This window comes from Peromyscus maniculatus, chromosome 23, assembly GCF_049852395.1.
Source record: "Peromyscus maniculatus bairdii isolate BWxNUB_F1_BW_parent chromosome 23, HU_Pman_BW_mat_3.1, whole genome shotgun sequence".
Taxonomy (NCBI): Eukaryota; Metazoa; Chordata; class Mammalia; order Rodentia; family Cricetidae; genus Peromyscus; species Peromyscus maniculatus.
The window spans coordinates 10243131-10264393 of NC_134874.1; the positions used below are offsets into that span (position 1 = coordinate 10243131).

At 50.8% G+C, this 21263-nt stretch overlaps 1 protein-coding gene across 6 annotated transcripts in view; it reads left to right on the forward strand.

The window, feature by feature from the left end:
- Med13l (mediator complex subunit 13L) overlaps nt 1-21263 on the forward strand; it is a 230795-nt gene that overhangs the window by 206380 nt on the left and 3152 nt on the right. For 4 of the 6 annotated variants that reach the window (XM_076561227.1, XM_015997298.2, XM_076561225.1 and 1 more), the window contains 13 exons: nt 3314-3493; nt 3930-4153; nt 5923-6115; nt 6879-7272; nt 7893-8112; nt 9121-9309; nt 9799-10022; nt 10134-10303; nt 12770-12928; nt 14035-14211; nt 15141-15298; nt 17508-17669; nt 20214-20326. In XM_076561227.1, coding sequence (XP_076417342.1) covers nt 3314-3493; nt 3930-4153; nt 5923-6115; nt 6879-7272; nt 7893-8112; nt 9121-9309; nt 9799-10022; nt 10134-10303; nt 12770-12928; nt 14035-14211; nt 15141-15298; nt 17508-17669; nt 20214-20326 — 2563 coding nt within the window. The remainder of the gene's footprint in view (nt 1-3313; nt 3494-3929; nt 4154-5922; nt 6116-6878; nt 7273-7892; nt 8113-9120; nt 9310-9798; nt 10023-10133; nt 10304-12769; nt 12929-14034; nt 14212-15140; nt 15299-17507; nt 17670-20213; nt 20327-21263) is intronic. The other 2 variants (XM_006970801.3, XM_076561226.1) reach the window with 1 other exon arrangement.

The window sequence follows — 21263 nt, forward strand, 5'->3', positions numbered from 1 at the left end:
GCTAATTACAAGTGCCCATTGGCCCATAGTCTAGCTTAGTGGTAGAAACCCATGCTTCAGTCCCTAGCACTTGGGCAGAAGGGAGACCTGCCTCCAGCTGGCAAGCAGTTCCTGGAGCTGGGCTCTACAGAGGCTGAGGAGCACCCCTCTACTCTGTGACAGACACACGGGACATGAAATGGTGACCGAGAGAGGAGGTCACCTGCTTTCGTGGACTTGGTGACCTGTTTGGAAAAGTGAACATTGCATATTAAATAACCACACAGGAAACACGAGCAGAGCCCTCCCACCCCCTGACCCCTGTGGGGAGTTTGGGGCTCCACTTGAAGAGGCAGCAGCAGTTGCACTGAGGTCTCACAGTGGCACTGAGCTCTGGGAAGCTTGTGCCCCACAGGGAACTGAAAGGAGGTGAGAAGGAAGGACCACAGCTGGGTGGAGGCTTTATCCAAAGAGTAAGAGAGATAATCAGTCATGAAACGTATTTTTAAAAAGATAACAAAGCTCTACGTTCTGACCATAGTGTTGGATGAGGATGAGAAAATACCAAGGACAGATGTGGGAAAACCATATGGAAACCAGTTGGTTGTGGCTGGAGAGGTAGCTTAGTGGTTAGGAGCTTTTACTTGTGCTTGGGAGGGAAGGGCAGGGAGATCTCTGTGAATTTCAGGCCAGCCTGGTCTACATAGCAAGTTCCAGGCTAGTAGGGCTATATAGTGAGACCCCGCCTCAGAAAATCTTTCAAAAGAGGGCGGCAGGGAGAGCCTGTGCTCCCCAGGTAAAGGACCTGAGTTCAGCTCTCATCACCCACATAAAGATACCCACAAATGCCTGTGACTATAGCTCCAGGGGATCTGATGCCCTCATCTGCCCTCTCTGGACACCTACACCCTTGTGCTGGTACCCACATACAGGCACACTTGTATGCACGTAATACATTTTTTCCATTTAGATTTTTATATATGGACGTTTTGCCTGCATGTGTATCTGTGCACCGTGTCCATGCCTGGCGCCTGCAGAGGTCAGAAGAGGGTATTGGATTCCCTGGAGCTGTAATTATAGATGTCATTGCTGGGACTTGAGCCCCATCCTCTCCAAGAACAGTGCTCTTAACTGCTGAACCATCTCTCTAGCTCCAATTTTAAAATATTTTAATAGAAGAAATAGTTAGAGAGTAAAGAGAAAAGAAGTAGTAGCTTGCTTTAGGAAAGAAGTAGGCACACTTCAGGGCTGTCTAGGGAGTAGTGTGGGACATGCAGCTTGGGGCTAAGCATAGGCAGGTGTTGATGAGGTTCCTGGGGTTGGACCCTGAAGGAAGGCCAGCCTGGGGAAAGCAGCCATGAATGGAGCTTGAAGGATTCCTTGTGAGTAGCCTGGGTAGAAGTGTCAGGACTTGGGGCTGAAGTCCAGAAGGCTAAGGTTGGCATGTGGTGATGACTGCAGCCAGGCGCACGGGAGCCCCTGGGCAGGAAGAAGGCTCAGAGGAGCCCTGGGCAGGGAGCATAGAGGGTCTGGAGAGGCTGGGGCCAGGGGCAGCCAGCGGTCCAGACCACCTAAGTGATTGACTGTGGCGTCTGGCGTCTGAGCACACTAGAGTAGAGGGAGGAGGTCAGCCTGGAGGGTGGGGACGGGCACTCCCACCCTGTCTCTGGAGGGTGGGGACGGGCACTCCCACCCTGTCTCTGGGCAGCTCCTGGCGTTGCAGGGGTGAAGGGTGCAGCTAACTCCTCGACACAGACTGCAGTGTGGAGAGACAGTCTGACAGGAGGGCAGAACGCAGAGGACTGGGGCCATGCATCCGAGGAGCAGACAAGCAGTGGCACTTCCTGGAGGCAGAGCCTCAAGAGCTCCGCTCTTTACTTGGCCCTCCATTCATATCTACTGAATGAATTTAAAGTAAAGAGCTGAGTGCTGCATGGTCAGCTTAGGGGTGGGTGGGACTAGGAGGTGTCTGTCCTCACAGTGGCCTGCCATGGGAGGAATTGTCTCTCTTACTGCAGAGCAAGTCTGGGAGGCTAAGATGACTGAAAGTAGCTGGTTTGCTGCAGATGAGTGAGGCGGATGCAGACTTGCAGAAAGTGATGCCTGAAGTTGGATTTTGTCAAAACACCATGCTTTGCACACTCAGGCAGCATTTACAGGAGACACTTGTGCTCCCGTGGCCTCGAATCTGTGCCCACTGCCCCTCCCTGCCCACTTTGGGTGGAGGCTCAGATTCGGGAAGTGCTCGATGTGGTTCTTTACTGTGAGTAGAAAAGCAGAAAGGTCAAGGCAGTTAGCACCGCCTTGTCAGTCCTGGGCAGGTCGCTGGGGGAGGAGAAGTCTAGAGGGCACACCTGCCACTTGACTGGGCTCGGCTCCAGCACGCCGTGGCCATGCCAGTACACAAGGCTCTTGCTTCTGCTCTGCCAGATCTTTCAGTTTTTAGGACACACTGGGCATCCATGTTTATGTATGGAATTTTCTGGATTGATTTATTCCAAAATGAAGAAACCAAGCAAAACTCTGCTGGATGGCCAGTGTGAAGCTGTGGACACACCTATAAATGTCCTAAGAATCGTGAGCGCCTCCAGTTTCTCATATAGTTGGTAACTACATCTTAGATTACTGGCCAGCCTCTTTTCCAATCAGCCAGAGAAGAGGCCTGAGGTCCTGCCCTGTGGACTCGCAGTCTGACCTTTCCGAGACTGAGGAATGTTGTGGACCCTCCTCTGGCCAAGAAGCGGCAGCCACAGCCACACTGTGGATGCACAGCTGTAGGTGGCTCTGGCTCAGGGCCTTCACCTGCGTTCATTCTGGCTTGAAAACACTTGAGACAGGCGCTTCTCTCTGCAGGGAGCGCCATCCCCTCCTGTCTCTATACAGAGAACAGATGTTCTATGGTGCTGTGGCAAAGGTCCTCTTCTCTATGCATTCAGTATTTTATGAGGAGGATATTTGACGAGTTTTTCAAGGTCTCTTCCTTTCCGTCCCCATATCCTCAAGACGTCGATGTGTGGAAAAGAAAGGAACATGGTAACTAAGGAACCTTCGTGCCTCTGTCTTCTGGAAGATCTTGGAAACATGTTTCCCTGGTTGGAGACATGAGACTTCTCTTCCTCCTCCTTTTATACAGTTTTCTGTTGAACCCTTCCATATAGTATGACCCTCTTCCCCCTTCCCCCTCCTGACAAGTTCCCGGGTATTTCCTTCATTGGGAAGACCTTTCCTCTTGACTCCCAGGTTGTCCACCTCTTGTAACGGAGACCCAGGATGGCATCTAGGAGGGAGTGCTGCCCCTTACCTCCTTGTCCTCTGCTCTTCTCTCCTCCCACAGTGCTGGACACGAGCATGCTCTCATCCCAAGATGTGGTGCGCATGCTGCTGTCCCTGCAGCCCTTTCTGCAGGATGCTATCCAGAAGAAGCGCACAGGCAGGACCTGGGAGAACATCCAGCATGTGCAGGGACCGCTCACCTGGCAGCAGTTCCATAAGATGGCAGGACGCGGGACCTATGGTGAGTCTTGACTGCTCCTGGCCTCCGTATGCCTCTGGGCTCTGCTTGCCTTGCTGTAAGACCTGCCCCCCCCCCGCCCCCGCCTCCCCTTGGTCACGGGGAGTCTTTGCCTCAGGCACTCTTAGGTTCCCTAAAGGAGCTCTGCCTCCTGCTCCACGGCAAGGATCGCACGCTGTGCTGGAGCACACTGCAGCAGCCCCGCTGCCTGCAGAGCAGACCGGGCTTGCTGCCTTCTGGCCTGCTCTCCTTGGCCCTTCTGGGACGTTCTGATTCCTGTGAGGCTCTTCATTGGAGCCCACTTTAGTGAGCTGATTGCGGGAGCACCGAAGAAGAGCGTGTGAAAGGCCCCCGTGGCTCAGAACGTCAGAACTGCCACACTGTCTAGTGTGGAAAGAGAGAGACCCATGTTCCTTCCTCAATAGCAATGTCATTGCAGGTTCGGAAGAGTCACCTGAGCCACTGCCCATCCCCACTCTGCTGGTGGGCTACGACAAGGAGTTCCTCACCATCTCACCCTTCTCCTTGCCCTTCTGGGAGAGGCTGCTCTTGGAGCCCTATGGGGGCCACCGTGATGTTGCTTATATTGTGGTGTGTCCAGAAAATGAGGCCTTGCTCGAAGGAGCCAAAACTTTCTTCAGGGACTTGAGTGCTGTATATGAGGTGAGCAAATTGTGGGGGCTACCTCCTTGATGTGGGGCCTGCGTCTGGCTGGATTGAACCTGGAGGTGGATCTCAAAGAGCATTTGTAAAGAAGGATGAAGTGTAGAGTTAGTCTGTTGTTTTCTGTCTTTGTTTTGCTGTCTGGAGGAACATTGCTTCCCCAAGACTTTGTATTTATTAGATTGAGAAGGCCAGCCTTATTACACACCTAAAATGCCATCCAAGGGTTTCCACTTACTAGCTCGGAGTCTGCAGGCATATGCTGACTAGGGAGGGACGGGGGGTGGGGGTGGGGGGGGTGGGGGGGGCTTAACCATAGGAGGCAGCACGTGCTTTGTGCTTATGTTTGGGCTGGAGGAGTTCCTGGAAGTAGTACTAAAACACTTACCTTGGAATTGTCTGAATGAAGGATAAATGTAATGGAGCATGCTTCATCCTAATATACAATTTTGATATAGATTAAAAATATGGTGACTAGATCAATGTGGAAACCAGCCACATAGTTTTGCATCTGTAGCGTAAGTTCCTTGAGTTCTGCAAAGTTTGACTCCTGGGTCTTTGAATGGCAGGGCCATGTATGTGTGCTGCTGAAGTGCACACGCCCTGCACTTGCAGTCCCATGCTTGTGCGTTGGCAGTGTGAAGTGAAACCAGTATTGGCTAAAATGCTTAGAATGCTGGCAGGCACCCGTGAGCACTGCGGAAGTGTTGGTGAATAAGACACAAAGCTGAACTTCAGATGTATTCTAGAACAGGGTTCACTATCCGAGTGTCTGGGTGAACAGAGAAGATGCCAGCACGCAATGCATTGGCATCTGGTCAGCCACGGAAGAAACCCTTGCACATGTCCATTTTGACCATTGCCTGGTCTGTGGGTGTAAAGCCCTGTGAAGTCATAATTAAGCTATCACCGACAGCTTGAATGGCCCTCCACTTGTTCCAAAGCTTACAGCTTGCTGGGTCTGATTATCAGTGTGGCTGTGCCACCCTGCTCTCCAGGAGCCTGCAGACGGTAGTCCCTTCCTGCATGGAGGTGTCCTCTGGGAGGGTTGGACTGCTCAGCTCTCCTAGTCTGCTTTCTGTTGATGTGATAAAACACTGACCAAGAGCAGCATTGGGAGGAAAGGGTTTCTATCAGCTTACAGGTTAGAGTCCATCCTGGAGGGCAGTCAGGGCAGGGACCTGGAGGCAGGAGCTGAAACAGAGACCATGGAGGGTGCCGCTTGCTGGTTCGCTTTCTCTGGCTTGCTCAGCTGCCTTTTTATGCAGCCCCCACAGTGGGCTGGGCCCTCACACATCCATCATTAGCAAGAAAATGCCCCACAGGCCAATCTGATGGAGGCAATTCCTCTGTTGAGATTCCCTCTTCCCAGACATGTCTAGATTTGTGTCAAAACTAGCCAGCATGGGGAGCCTTCACCTCAGCAGCTCTAGTAAGGGAAACATCCCGGCCAAGCAGAAAGCTCACTTCTCCCTTCTCATAGTTGATTCTGCGACCCAACACACTCCCGTGAGTCTCCTGGAGAGAAGTGTCTCTACTTCTGACTCTTAGAAAGTGGTCAGCATGCATGCTGGAGCAGCAGCTTGGCCTGTTTAAAGGGTCTCTCCAGGGTTGGAAGGACAGAGCAGTTTCAGGGGACAATGTCTGCCAGGGAAGGCCAGCTGCTATTGCCGGTTTGCTTGCATGTGGTGACCTAAGAGGAAAAAGGAAATGCTCACATACATCTGTGAAGGGTGGCTGCTGTCAGTGACCATCTTGTGTGCTGACAGATGTGTCGGCTGGGACAGCACAAGCCCATCTGCAAAGTGCTCCGCGACGGGATCATGCGTGTGGGGAAGACTGTGGCCCAGAAGCTGACAGAGGAGCTTGTGAGCGAGTGGTTTAACCAGCCTTGGAGCAGCGAGGAGAATGACAATCATTCCAGACTCAAACTTTATGCTCAAGTTTGCCGCCATCACCTAGGTAAGTGGGAAAGTGTTTGGCACAGGAGAGTTGGAGATAAAGTAGGACAGTCCTTTCCCTTACCTGCCCAGCAAGTCCAGCATTTTGTTTCTTGGCTCTTGATGTTAAGTTTTTGTGTTCTGGGTAGGGTCTTTCTGTGCAGCCCTGGCTCACCTGGAACTCGCTATACAGACCTGCCTCTGCCTTCTGAGTGTTGGCACTAAAGTGTGTGCCACCGTGCCTGGCTAAATCCTGATTTTTATGTGTTGTATATTCTTTAAAGTTCCTTACTGGGGTTATATGTGTTTATAGCCATTTGGAAAACTGCAACATTACTTGGTATTAGATGCTTAAGCTTGAAGAAAACCTCAGCGCTTGTAAAGCTGCATGTCCATGAGCACTGTGTGACTGTGGGGCCCATATCCATGGAGTACTGTGTATGGAGCACTGTGACTGTGGGGCCCATATCCATGGAGCATTGTGTGACTGTGGGACCCATATACATGGAGCACTGTGTATGGAGCACTTTGATTGTGGGGCCCATATCCATGGAGCACTGTGTGACTGTGGGATGCATGGCACAGAAAAGCGGTCCAGTTCTCAGTGACATCAGATAGGAAATATGTTATGGGTGATTTCTTTTCTGTCTCTTCCAATAAGCTGAGTGTAGAATTGACAGGTTGCGTCGTGTGCATTTAGCCATGTGCAGGCATAGGAGTTTGTATTCAAGGTGTCCAGTGTGACACTGCTGAGGGTCCCTAAGATCATGTTTGTCCTCTTCCAGCACCTTATTTAGCCACTCTGCAGCTCGACAGTGGCCTGCTGATGCCACCTAAGCACCAGAGCCCACCAGCAGAAGCACAGGGACAAGCCACGCCTGGGAATGCTGGGTCTTTACCTTCAAATTCAGGCTCAGTAGCACCCCCAGCTGGCAGTGCATTCACCTCCAGCAGCTCTGCAAACCCTTCAGCAAGTAGTTCATCTGCCCCCTCTGGGCCGCCGGGCTCGACTGCCTCTGCTCCAGGCATCACTCAGATGAACACTACCTCTTCCTCAGGATTCAGTGGTGGTGTGGGGGGGCAGAACCCCAGTGCTGGGGGCAGCTCCACAGAGCGAACGCCAGGAGACACTGAGTCCGGGCAGAGCTCCACCCAGCCTTCACAGGATGGACAAGACAGGTAGGTTTGTTCCTCACCAGCCCAGAGTGAGGCTTTAGCTTGGACACCCTCCCTCCACATCCACCCCTCGCCCACACACTTCAGGAGTCTCAGAATTCAGTAGAGTGTTCCTTTCCTTCTCGCTAATAAACGTGGCATGTGTTGATCTGAGGGTACGTTAAGAGCTGGAACTTCTAATTAACATGCTCATTATTGAGTTCATTAGCTAGTGTTGTTATAAGACCTTTGTGTGCAACATTAACACAGAAAACAAAGGAGTAGAAGAAGAAAAGTCCTGTTTTAGAGTAACACGGACTGAGTACCCTGCTCTGAAGTGCTCGGACCAAGCACGTTTGAACAGTTTTGAATTTAGGGATATGTGCATAGCCTCGACTAGCCAGCACCCCTCACCTAGCAATCCAGAACCCAAGATCCAAAAGTTCTGGGCATCGCAGCAGCTTTTGGTATTTGTGCTGCTGTTTCCCGTCTTGTCTTGAAGATGTTGGGCCCATTGTGTGACACACCCACACCGTTGTATTAGATCTGAAATCGTTGTCTGGGGAGTCAGCGTGCTCTGTAATTGATTTGTCTGGTAGAGTTTCTCTTTGCTGTGAGAGCCTCACAGATGACTCTCTCTCCAGTGTTACAGAAAGAGAGAGGATAGGAATCCCCACAGAGCCTGACTCTGCAGACAGCCATGCCTACCCTCCAGCGGTCGTCATTTACATGGTGGACCCCTTCACCTACACTGCGGAGGAGGACTCCAGCTCCGGGAACTTCTGGCTGTTGAGCTTGATGCGCTGCTACACGGAGATGCTGGACCACCTGCCCGAGCACATGAGAAGCTCGTTCATTCTCCAGGTTGCTGTCCACAGGCTTGTTCTCTATGCTGCTGTTTCTGTGAGATGGAGTTCGCAGTCCTTTGACTTGCAAGTCCATGAGCCTCTAAGAACTGTGCTCCTCCAGGACTCCGTCTTTTACATTCAGTTACCATTCCCATCCTGGTGTGTTCTGCCCCATGTCTCGGTCTCATTATTACAAGGTCAGGGTTCTTCTTCCTGTTCACATAGGCTGCTTGTCATAAGAAACACTTTCTCACTATGGCGCCGAGGTTAGCCTCCCACTTCCGATGCCCCAGCCTCTCCAGTGCCGAGACTGTGGGCCTGTGCCACATAGCTAAGCCTATGGTCCATGTCTGGCCATTCTCACAGAGGTCAGCTTTTGGTGCGTGCTCACTTTTTCCACTGGTATAAGCGAAACCTAGTACACATGCTGGTACGTTGTTTGACAGTCTTAAGTCATGTTTAAAAGTGGATACTTAAATGTAGACACTGGTGAATGTCATTTTCCAAAGAGCTTGTTCTCGTTTCTCAGCAGTGAGCATGCCCATTTCCCTGTACCTTTGCTAGCTCTAAAATGAAGTGTTTTGTACAGTTGAAATGGGTCATCATCGTTTTATTAAAAGCTGTCATGTAGAATGAAAGGATTGAGGTTGAAGTGGACAGAAGAGATTATGGATAGTTTTTCATTGTCTCAAAGTCTGAGTCCCACGTGATCAGATACTACTGCAGCATGCTATGTCAAATCTTCTACAGATGGGCATACATTAAGGTGTAAGTTTAAAGTATGAGGGCCGTGGGACAGTTTCAAGGACACTGGCATACTGATACTACCCTTCTCCAATGGCTGGTGGACATTTGAGGTACAGCTTTTATTTCACTGGGAGGAATTAGGATACAATTATATTTGACATCTACATGTTCGGAGTTAAGCGTCCATCTCTCTACTCTAGCTATAAAGCTATGCCATCTCATTTTCCAGCTCTCTGGTTTGTGGGGTTTTGAACTAACTGTTGCTTGCCTCTTGTAGATTGTGCCTTGCCAGTACATGCTGCAGACAATGAAGGATGAACATGTTTTCTATATTCAATACTTGAAGTCCATGGCGTTTTCAGTGTACTGCCAGTGCAGGCGACCTCTGCCTACACAGATCCACATTAAATCCCTCACGGGCTTTGGGCCTGCAGCCAGCATTGAGATGACCCTCAAGAACCCGGAGGTGAGTCTGGGAGGCAGAGATCGCTAAAGAGAGCCATCTACTGCTGCAGTACAAACCAGAGCACCTCTCCCACCTCCCAGCCTAGAGCCATGGCTCAACATCTCGCCAGTGCCTCAAGTGTGCTGCCTTGACTCCAGACCCTCCCGGGGCTGTGTATAATGGACCGCATTGTGGCTTTAGTTTCTGCTTCTTAGTGTCTGTTGGCATTGGGCAAGCTTGCTTTCTAATATAGTAGTTTCTTTCAATCAAACATTGGTTGATGCCTTATAGACAGGTGTTTTAAACAACTAAACCACAGGGCCCCATAGTTCATGAATTTAATGAATACTTTTGCTGTCTGTGTCCTATTTAGTCCTGGAGGGAGGGGGTGGGGGCCACTTGTTGTCATTAATCCGTGTTTCCTTCCCTCGTCGTCGTTGGCTCTGGGTGTTACTGTAAATGTCGTCTTGGTTGGCCTTGTGCTGATACTGACCTTGATTCTTCTTTCAGCGGCCCAGCCCAATCCAGCTTTATTCCCCGCCCTTTATATTGGCCCCAATCAAAGACAAGCAGACAGAGCCTGGAGAGACTTTCGGTGAGGCGAGCCAGAAATACAATGTACTCTTTGTGGGCTATTGTCTGTCTCATGACCAGCGCTGGCTCTTGGCATCCTGCACTGACCTCCATGGGGAATTACTGGAGACCTGTGTTGTAAACATTGCTTTACCAAGCAGGTGAGAAGCCTTGCTGTTTGTGTTCACTTGTGTTAACTCTGCAGTGATGGCATGCATGTGTACTTTGGAAATGGACTGTCCGCCTTAGCGAGTGACAACTGATCCGTGTAGGACCCTTCCTGTTTCTCTGTCTGTCAGGTCACGGAAGAGTAAAGTGTCTGCGCGTAAGATTGGGCTGCAGAAGTTGTGGGAATGGTGCCTGGGGATTGTTCAGATGACATCTCTGCCCTGGAGAGTCGTCATTGGCCGCTTGGGGCGTCTTGGCCACGGGGAGCTTAAAGGTGAGCGAGCGAGCAGTCCTTGAAGCAGGTGCAGGGACAGAGGAGACGAACCGGTGATGGTCGCTGCGCAGAGCAGGGAGGGCCTTCAACTCCTCAGACTGACACTGATGCCAGTGATGGCTTCACACAGAAGGAGAAGCCAGGGCTTTACAAACTCGTCTGTAGTCCCCATTGTCACACAGATAATGCTTGGAATGTAAATCAGAAAATGTATTTCATTAGTACAAAGTGATAGTTTAATTTTAATATTACATATGAAGACAGTGAAAAGAGGAAGTACTGGCGATTGGAGGTGATTGTTTAAGTCCTATGTAAGAAGCCTTCAGGTCTGTGGAGACGGCTCAGTGGGTCAGATGCCTTGCTGTGTAAGCATGAGGGCCTGAATTGGTTCTCCAGCAGGTTCCTGACATGTGGGTGCAGCTTCTGACATGAATAGGAGACACAGTCTCTTCTTTGGTTCTTAGAAACACCCCCTCTTCCACAGTGTTCCCTGAGCCTTAGGTGAAGGAATTGTTCTGTAGATTAAAGCCTCACCAACATGACTGCGTGAACATTTGCTGAGCAAGGACAGCAATAGACATGCTAAAGTCGGTGGGGAAAAGACCAGGAGGCCTCAGCCCTACCCAGAGAGCCACAGGCATCTCCGGGATGCTGGGAGGGGGAAAATAGTCTTCCCCAGGGAAGAGCACACCAATTGACTGTCCACTACCAAGTGGTCAGCCCAGAAAACACACATGTGCGTAATATCGCACAGACTGAGCAGAGTGTAGTTCGGGTTGTATATGTATATAATATACACAAACGCATGTAACAGCAACCACTGAAAGAAGAGACCGTGAAGTTGAAAAAGAGCAAAGAGATGTATATGGAATTGTTTGGAGAGAGGAGAGGGAAGGGGAAAAGAATCTAATTACTATAATCTCCAAAAGTGGAATTAATGAAAGAAAAAGACATCCATTGCAAAATAGCCTGTGGTTACCAGAGCAGAGGGGACAGTGTCCTTGCCAAGGGCCCGAGAGTACAATCTCTTCTGGCAAAGCGGAGGACACGTCGCAGCTCTTCAGTTCTGCCAGTGTGAACAACCGTAAGACAATACCCACCTGTGGCTGCTGGGAACAGAATCTTTACAAAAACAGGTGGTGGGCAGGATTTGGCCCCAGACTGGTTCACACCAGCCCCTGTGTTAGAGTGTGTGCACTCTGACTACAGGAAGTGCAGCCAGGTACCATGGAATCCCTGGAATGAAACCGTTGAGAGAGCTCACATACAAGCTGCTGCCTGTGAGGCAGATCTGCACTCAAGGTTTCAGACTCACAGCCATGTGTGCGTGTCTTCTAGTCACACTTGATACTGTGAACTGGGAGAAGATGGGGTCTTTTCATTTAAAGCAGCATCTCACTCAGACGTATGAGTCTGCTGTCAGTGGCCCGGAGGTTAATCCACTGGGCTCCTCCTTTCAGTTCCGTCAGACTACCTCCCTTCCTCCTGCTCTGCTGCTTAGTCTGTCATTGTAGTTCTTACAGGCGGTCAGTGGTCATGACCCTGGCGAAGGGAGGGAAGAAGAACAGGAAAGAAGTAGGGGGCGAACGTGTTGTCTGGCATGTGACGTAGAAAGTGATGAAGGCCTTCTCTGTGGATGACTGTGGAAGGGCCACACTCTCCTTCCTTGCCCCTTGAGGGGAGAGCCTGAGTGTGGTTGGAGGAGCCACAGTGGACAGAGGAAGTACATAGTCACCTCCCTGCTGGCCTGGGGTTCCTCCTTTGGGAGCCACGGTCTGAAGGAGGGCGTACAGAAGCCCCAGCTTCCTGGTGGCCTTGGTGTCTGCTGGTTAGCTGCCAGTGCTTGTCAGGGAGAGCATCTTCCTGATACCTTGTGGCACTCAGGCCTTAAAACTGACATCCTGCCGTTTTACGATGTTTTCTTCATATTTGAGCTACTTTTCTTATGCCCACTTATGGAGAATGTCATTAGAAATAGAAAGCACGCTGCCCTGCACTCCCCGGTGAGGAGGATCTGTGTGGCCGTACAGACGCCTGTGCTGAAGGCCCTGTGCGCAGAAGAGCGCATTTGACAGCAGAGGCTGCGCAGGAGAGCACGCACCCGGACTCAGTGCCTAGACACAGCGTTTCCACTTAGGGCACTGAGCAGGCATCAGACCCTGACAAAAGAATGGCTAGCACAGGCTAGCCCAGCCAAACAGAGACCTCAGCATTCAAAGCATTTTAGAACCTGAATCTGCCAGGGTCCATTGCAGGCCCGCAGAGGGTGCTCTAGACAGGATAGCAGCAGCCTACAGAGAGCAGGCCTTTGTTTCTACGTTGACACAGTGGGGTAGAAGCCAGGAAACAAAGGAGGGGACTAAAGGGACCAAAGGGAAAGGCCCACTCCCTTTAGGGCTGGGTCACAATGGTGACATGGCCAAGCATGTGAACTTCTAAGACTGTGTTTGTGATCTCTGACTTCAGACTGGAGTATCCTCCTTGGAGAATGTTCGCTACAGACAATCAGCAAACAGCTCAAGGATGTGTGCCGGATGTGTGGGATCTCCCCTGCAGACTCTCCTTCTATCCTTAGTGCCTGCCTGGTTGCCATGGAGCCCCAGGGGTCCTTTGTAGTGATGCCAGGTAAATTGTCTCTTGTCAGTCCAGGCCATTCAAACTTAAGTCCGCAGATGAATGTAGTCCATAAGTCTTGCGTCTCTAAGAGAAGCTTGGTTTTGACCTAGAAAACGGGACCATCTGATACCTTCCTAGGGAGGACTTAATTATTGTTGTTGACCACAGGTTGGGAGAGGGAGGAAGTCTCTGGGTATGAGTGAAAACAGGTAAATCGACAGCTAGTGAGTGTTATCTAACCCTAGTCTCTTGGCATCCTAGGACTTCACCCTCCATAAAGCTTCTAGACCAGTGTGGTACCTCAAAAAGGGTTTTAGAATCTCTGCTGTCATTGAGGAGGAGTAGTGGAGGAAAGAGACGAACAGTTAGCACAGGGCCAGACATAAGCAAGCTCTCGGTGACCGTCAGGACATCGGGCACAGAAGCTTTATAGATGCCTGGCTTGTGGGAAACAGCTGCTGCTTTCTGACTGTGTTATGCTGTGAGTTACAAAGGACACTGTGAGGTCTGTCTCACATTCAGACACAGTGTGCTCTTGAACCCTGTGGGAAGTCAGCAGAGTGACTGAGGACAGTCTTCAGTGCAGGACAGTGGCTGGACTGTGCTCCCTAGGCCTCAGGTCACCTTGGCCATCAGTAACCACGGAAGTTTACATGCCTTTTAGATGTCGCAGTCCTCGTTCGTAAGTAGAGACAGTTGCTGCTAGCTCAGGGTGGGTGTGCTGAGCCAGTGAGACACGTGCCTGGAGCTTAGCATGGGCCAGTGTGTGGAGGGAGGCATTGCCCAGAGTTGTTAGAGCATTAGCTGCCGTCATTCAGAACAGTGCTTTTATAAATTGTGAGACCACAGAGGGAACAATGCTGGGAGGTCAGTTTTAGGGTCTCAGATTACTTCTTAGGTAAGGAATCTACACAATACTTGGTGGACGCCATCCGGGTTTATCTTCACATTTCCAGTGTGAGGTGAGGGTCAGGCCATCATCACTGGTGTTCTGTCGAGTTCTTAAAGACACTTAAGGAAGTGGGGCAGCCTTGAGTGTCTGACCCATGAGACTTTGGGGTCCCCCTGCGGCTGTTGGTCCGCAGAGCCCACTGACACAGCTCTGCTCTTTGCAGATGCCGTCACGATGGGCTCCGTGTTCGGCCGGAGCACTGCGCTCAACATGCAGTCGTCTCAGCTGAACACACCCCAGGACGCTTCCTGCACCCACATCCTGGTGTTCCCGACATCATCAACCATCCAAGTGGCTCCAGCCAACTACCACAATGAAGACGGCTTTAGCCCCAACAATGGTGAGTGGAAGGCGCAGTAGTAGGCAGAGTGAGTGTCCACTGCGGGCTGCTGTGTGTTGCAGTAGTGTTGTAGAGAGCCTGGAGAGGAGATGCAGAGGCTGAGGACCCCAGGGCGAGCTGCTCTGCAGCGTCACCACGTTAGTGCTCCCGCGTCTCTGCGAATCCCCAAGTGAAAGGTTTGCTTGCCTCCTGGTCTCAGTCCATGACAATGAAGCGGTGGCAGCCACACAGCTTCAGGAAGCAGGGCCACCCGCGCTGTTCTCCTCCCTTTCCAGACTTTCTGCGTCTAAGCCTCCACCCCCAGTTGGCATTGCCGCATTCAGGGTGGCCTCCCACCAGTTAGTCCTTAGTGTTGCTCACAGGAGACACACAGCAGAGTGTTCCACTCTCGGTTGTTTACTAACTCGGTCAGGTTGACAATCCAAACCAGCCACCAAGACCAGAGCAGGGAGGGTTAACTTCACGGCTTTCTGTCTGCTCTTGTCCCCCACCCATCACTGTCCCCCGCAGTGTGTGGCTCTTCTGGTCTGAGTGTGGAGGGCATGGCATGGGAGGAAGCAGCCTTCCTAGACCACCATGGAGATGTAGTTTCCTGGAGAGTAGCTCCATATCCGATCATTCTTAATGGTATTCTGTTTGAATATTTTTATAGGATTGAAAAATCGTCATAGTTTTGTAAAATGCTCAATTTTTGTGTATCTGTTTGTGCTGTTCTTGAATTTTTAACATCTACCAGTATTTATTCATGTGAAATGGGGGCTTTCTGCACGGCCGTGGTTTCTCCATTGTGTTTTCCTGGTCAGGAGGCCACTGGGGAGGGAACAAGGACAGCTTGTAGCACTTGTGTGCAGTTGGAGATTAGCAGAACGTCCTATGGTAAAGTGCGGTGTGCTTCCTGTTTAACTTTCCTGTGTTTCTCTTCCCTCTAGACGATATGTTTGTAGACCTTCCATTCCCAGACGATATGGACAATGACATTGGCATCTTAATGACTGGGAACCTCCACTCCTCTCCCAACTCCTCCCCGGTTCCCTCCCCAGGCTCTCCCTCTGGAATCGGTGTGGGCTCGCACTTCCAGCACAGTCGGGTAAGGACTGTTGGAAGGAGTTGCTGAGAACAACCACAGCCTCAGGAAACTCGTCACCACTGGCAGCCATGCTTTGACTGCATGCTCCTCTCTCCTCAGAGGTCGGGGTCTCTGTGGGCCACAGCCCTCCAGCACATTTTGGAGAACAGGGATTCGGAGGGCGACATTCAGACCTTCTTTAGTCTACCCTTTATTAGAAAGTCAGTCCTGTGGTGTGCAAGGCTCTTGGTGGTGCTCCTGCCTGCGGCTCTGCTTGCTTTCGGGTGGCAGGGGAAGTTGGTGGGCTGAGAAGCTGCAGACGCATGCTGTTCATCCCAGCCTCCCCAAAAGGGTTTGAATGCTTTTGTTTTTGAGCAAAAACTTTTCATCTTCCCAGATAGTGGCTTGTAATAAGAAGCAGGAGGGCAGAGCTGGTGCTCAGCATGTGCACTGTCCTGAGCTGAGGAACTCCCCACAACATGTGGCTGTGAGGAGCGGCTATGGCCTGTGTCCACTCAGTTTCTCCTGGACAGTCCTATCTTGCTGGCCACAGCCTGGGGGTGTCGAGAGCCAGCCAGTGCATAGTTTACCGCTATCTCCACCTCACTGCTGCAAGCTAGTGAAGAAGTCAGAGCTCAGCATTAGCTCAGTCTTCAAATGCCCTGGACTAATAATGGGTTTCAAGTCAAAGGCTGTCCCAGAGCTCCCATCAACTTTGTCCCAACCAGTGGCTCAGGCCTCACGGTTTTGCTGTGCTTCTAAAGGTCCTTGGGGGAGTAAGACACTGAGAAGCTGTTGTCTGGTGTCATCCCCTGAGCGAGTGCAGCAGCCTTGTGCACGCTGACTCCTAGAGGGGACCGTGCTGCCATCACTACAGTCACTTAGGGGTGATCAGGAGAAGGATTAGGGTTAGCACTCAGTGGAGCAGCTGAAGGGACCATGCAGAGAGCCCTCAGTCACTACCTGCCCCGTGCCCCTTTGGGGAGGAAGAGATGGTAAATGTCTGGGTTTCCTTTATGGCTACTGGCCAGGGACTGACAAGCAGTTTGTTCCCTGGAGGTTATTTCGACAGAAACTGGAACCACAGATTTTCTACTGAGCAGTTTGAATGAATATTCCTGTGACTTGGTGCACCCTGGCCCGCAGCAAGCCCCAGTCATGTGCTTACTGTTGTAGTTCATTTTAGCATTCATAAAGCCTTCCCTGTTGATGATAGCGATCTTTCTTAAGGAGGTGCATGCATTTCCCTCCTCTCTTAGAGTCCGAATGTTGCAGTTTAAACAGCTCTGTTCTGAAACTAATCAGGTGGCCTTTTTCAGTCCTGAGCCCTTCAGCCTGGTGACTCCCAGAAGCTTTTCCTTTTTCTAAACTGTTTATCTCTAGTTAAGTCATTACATAGACCTGTGTGTTCAAGGTGGCAGCAAAGGTCGTTGTTTGTTTTACAGCAGGCCTCAAGTAGGCTGGCCTTGAAGTCTCATCCTCCTACCTTAACCTCCTTTCCTCCTAAGAGTATGGACTGCATGCACATGTATGTGTGTGCGTGTGCTACTGTGTCCCAACTTCACTTTTTTTCTTTGGCCATCATAATTTTATTTTTTAGTCTGTCCAGAATCAGAATTGGTAAGATTTGATGTATTAAGTAATTAAGGGTCATTTTCTTCTCTAAATAGGAGGCATTCAGAAACAAACTGATCACTTACTATTACTTGTGCTAAAGGCACCTTTTAAGTTGTGGAAGGCACTGGAAGGTGGGAAGTACTGCAATATGCACTCTCGACTCTTGAGGTGCATGGTGTACTCGAGCAGCACTGCCAGAGTGGCAGGAGCATCGCTGCCCGTGGACTCCGGTGTGTGGTGCTTAGTTCTAATCCAGGTTAGGTGATGGTGGAGAGCAGGTGCACTCCAGGGCTTCTGGGGACTGTTAGTGAGGAGCACCTGGAGGATGCTGGGCTCTTGCGTTTCAGTGTGCTGTGGATGAAGCCTCAGACAGGTGCCTTGTGCTGTCAGCACCAGTGCATCCATCGCCAGGACCTTCGACTGCTCCTTAGTTTCTGTTGATGCCCGGGTTTGCTGCAGAGACTTGTGTATTTCATGGCACAGTTCTCAGCACCAAGGGCTTTGGCGGGAGATGCTGCAGGCAGGAGACCCGTCGCTAGTGTGCAGTCTAGAGGGGGGCTGGCCACACTCAGATCCTGACAATGCTCATTGTGCTTTGGGCCTTGTTTTTCAGAGCCAGGGCGAGCGGCTTCTGTCTCGGGAGGCCCCGGAGGAGCTCAAGCAGCAGCCACTGGCCCTTGGGTATTTTGTGTCAACTGCCAAAGCTGAGAACCTCCCCCAGTGGTTCTGGTCATCGTGCCCCCAGGCCCGGAACCAGTGCCCCCTCTTCCTGAAGGTTGGTTGGTGCTTTCTGAAGTTTAAGAGGAATCACTGGCTCGTGTTTTTATTTGGTTTGAACTAGAAATCTCCTGCTAGCTGCTGCAGTCTCTTCCTATTCATTTCCCTCATGTCACTTTACTCTGAGGGGATTATAGTTACAGGAAAGTGGAGTTTTGGAGAGGGACTGAAACCTTAATAAGAAGTGAGTCTGTGTTAACCTCAGGAGGCGATCAGGGCCGTAAGTGCAGGAGCGACGTGCGACTCAGCCTGACACTCTCCCAGTCAGTACTGACAGCTGCCCGTGACCCGCAGCACAGGCCTGCCCGGCCGCACATAAAGCAGAGCCGGACAGTCAGGCCTTCTACTTCCACGCTTGTTCTCCTTGCGTGGCTTGTGGAACCCAGGTGCTCCAAACTGGAAGAGTTGAAAGAGTCTAGAATGGAATCCATTCCTCACCCTCAGGCTGGCAAGAGACACAGGTGTGATAGTGTACCCTGGTGGCAGAGCCATGGGAAGGCAGACTCCTGGCATGAGCTGTGCCGGGGGTACTGAGTAATAACAGCCTCGAACTCTCCCTGGGCCCAGCACACCCACTTCCAGCCATCTATATTTGGCAGAACTGAAGAATGGCATATGTAGTTGGTCCATGTCCATGCCCAGATATGAAAGGGGCTGAGGTAGGAGAGTCCGGTGAGTTGTGAGTTGAAGCAAACTTGAATAGACAGCAACATTGACTCAGAACAAGCAGACAAAATGGCCATGTAAAAGATGAGGAAAAGCTAAGGACCCATCGGTAAGGCCGACCAAGCCAACTCCGCAGCCTCGTCACACAGCGTAGTGTGGGATGTCTACCACACAGTGAGGACGGCTTTGTGTGCCTGTTCTGCAGAGTGGAGGGGAGCCTGCGGGAGCCTGTAAGATGCTCCCTCTCCCAGAGACAAGGGAGAGGGCACTCAAACCCTTGGGAGCTAAAGCTGCCTTCCTAATGCCTTGGGGGAATACCACAAGTCATGGACATCTGTAGTCTTTAGAAATTGGACTCAGGAGGCCTAGATTGTTCTTCTGTAAAACTTGGGAGCAATGACAGCTTGGCTACAATAAACACCCATGTTGCAATGATTGTGGTTCCTAATTATTATTTATTGCTCCAAACACTTGAGGCTGTGGAAGAACTGACTGATTCCAGACCCAAAGTGAGAAATAGTCAGGGTGTAGCTGATAACATTGCAGTCCATCAAAGCAAGGAATTTCCCCAGGACCGTTAGGTGGCATCCAGACCAGAGGTGCCAGGCACAGTGTGAGTCCAAGAGACAGTGAGTCACTCTTTAAGAAAGGTCAGACACAGTCATGGGAGGTTGTGCTGGAGCAGTTTGCTCATCTGAAGATGAAGCATGAAAGGGACGGACTGTCCCTTCACAGACTTTAGTTTCTCTTTCACATCGCTGCATCGGGACAGCGACAGTGCCTTTTGTTGTGCTCTGACTGCAGTCTTCAGCTCTCACGTAGAAAGAAGTGTTACTGCCTGCCCACCCTGGAGATGCACCCTTGATTGAACCTCTGGGTCGAAGAGTTGGTTTGTGAGAAATCTGGAAGGTAGAAAGTATTTAAAAGAACCACAATACAGACCAGCCACATCCGACTGTCCAGCCTTTGGCGCTCCTTAATCATTCCCAATGTACACCAGGTTGGCCCACTCCTGGAGAGGGAAGAGACAGTGTCGAGATTATCAAGGGAGTTGACTGTAGCCTATCAGTTGATACAAAGGAATCAAGCTTTTTTTGTGTGTATGATGCTTATTACTAAGTTCTTATCTGTAAGCTTTACCTCCTAAATTTACAAGGGAAATGGTACAGCAGTTGGTTTTGCTTTACAATATTTCAAAGGGAAAAGTACTCAAAACAGAGTGACAAGTAGTGGCCATTGTTCCAGCTCTGGTGGCAGGGCACACAGCCTTCCGTAGGAACAAGTATTCTGTGTGCTTGACTGTTATGCTAAAGAAGCAGAATGAGTGAGCCGGCTCAGTAGGTCAAGGGACTTGTGAGCCCAGTCCTGGGTCCCCATGATGGAAGGGGAGAACTGACTCCAGCAGGCTGTCTTCTGACCCCCACATGTGTGTTTTGGTGTGTGCACACATGCGTGCACACACAAAATAACTATTTTTTCTTTTCTTTTTTTTTTAAATTGGTGTTTTTGCCATGGGTGTGGGGGTCCCCTGAAACTGGAGTTACAGACGGATGTGAGCTGCCATGTGGGTGCTGGGAATTGAACTCTGGTCCTCTGGAAGAAGAGTCAGTGCTCTTAACCCCTGAGCCATCTCTCCAGCCCCCAAATAACTATTTTTTAAGGAAACAAATGAAGTAGGTTAAAGCAGGAAGAGAGGTCCCTGAAACAGCTTTGATCTTAACTCTAGGATGTGGTGCAGCTTCCCAGGAGGTGACTGAGCACTTGAAGCTCTTGGGCACATAGCAGCCTGACTGCAAGACTGAGGAGCTGGGGCCTCAGTCACTCTTCACGGTGCTGCTCTCTACCTGGACATGAATGGCCTTTGTTCTTCCCACAGGCTTCACTCCATCACCACATCTCTGTAGCACAGACAGATGAGCTCCTTCCTGCCAGGAACTCTCAGCGGGCTCCACACCCTCTGGACTCCAAGACCACGTCTGATGTGTTAAGGTAGTTTCCAACTGAGGCAGCATTGCCGTCCATCGGGAGGTGATGCTCCTTCCTCTTTGTTGCCCTCGGTGTGCTAGTGAGGGTGATGCTCAGAGACGCTGTTGTCCACAGAGCAGCGCTGTCCAGCACCCCTGAGAGCTGGGACAGACAGTGTGTGCACTTCATTCACTAGACAGTAAAGTGCATGGGACACTTCCCTTCCTATTCCAAGGAGGTGATGAGAGTGTCAGACTTGAGGTGGAGGGACAGTCAGAAGACAGTGTCTGGGAACTGCCTTGCATGGAAAACTCTGGAACCTTCCCTGCCATAGATAGATACGTGTGGTTGACCGAACACGAGTTCTGTGTTGTGAAATGCACCCCAGAAGCACGAGTTCTCTTATGCTGTTTTTAGCACCACATCACATTTTACCTGTGGGTCTGCTATAATGATGCATGCCTGTAATCCCAGAACTTGGAAGGAGAAGGCAAAAGAACCAGGAGTTCAAAGTTATCCTCAGCTACTTACTAAGTTCAAGGCCAGAGTCTAGCCTGGGCTACACAAGACCCTGTCCGTGGATTTGTACACGTGGGTGCACATGCCCAAGGTCAGCCAGTGTCTTCCTCCACTCTGCACTTTACTCTTTGAGACAGAGGCCGAGCCTGGAGCTCAGCAGCTGGCCAATGAGCTCCCAGGACTCACCTGTGTCCACCTCACCCCGCCCCACTGCTGGCTTAGAGATGTGCACGCTTGCCCTCTGCTTCACACAGATTCTGGGGCCTGAACTCAAGTCCTGGGTCACTGACAGAGCCCTCTCCAGATCCCAGACCAGATCTTAAAAACAAAACAAAAACCAGCCAACAAAAACTGTCAGGTGCCTTGAGGAAATACCCAAGCTTCTCCTAGTACTCTCTCACGTACAGTGGTTTAGAAATGGGAGGTAGGCAGGAGCCTCCTC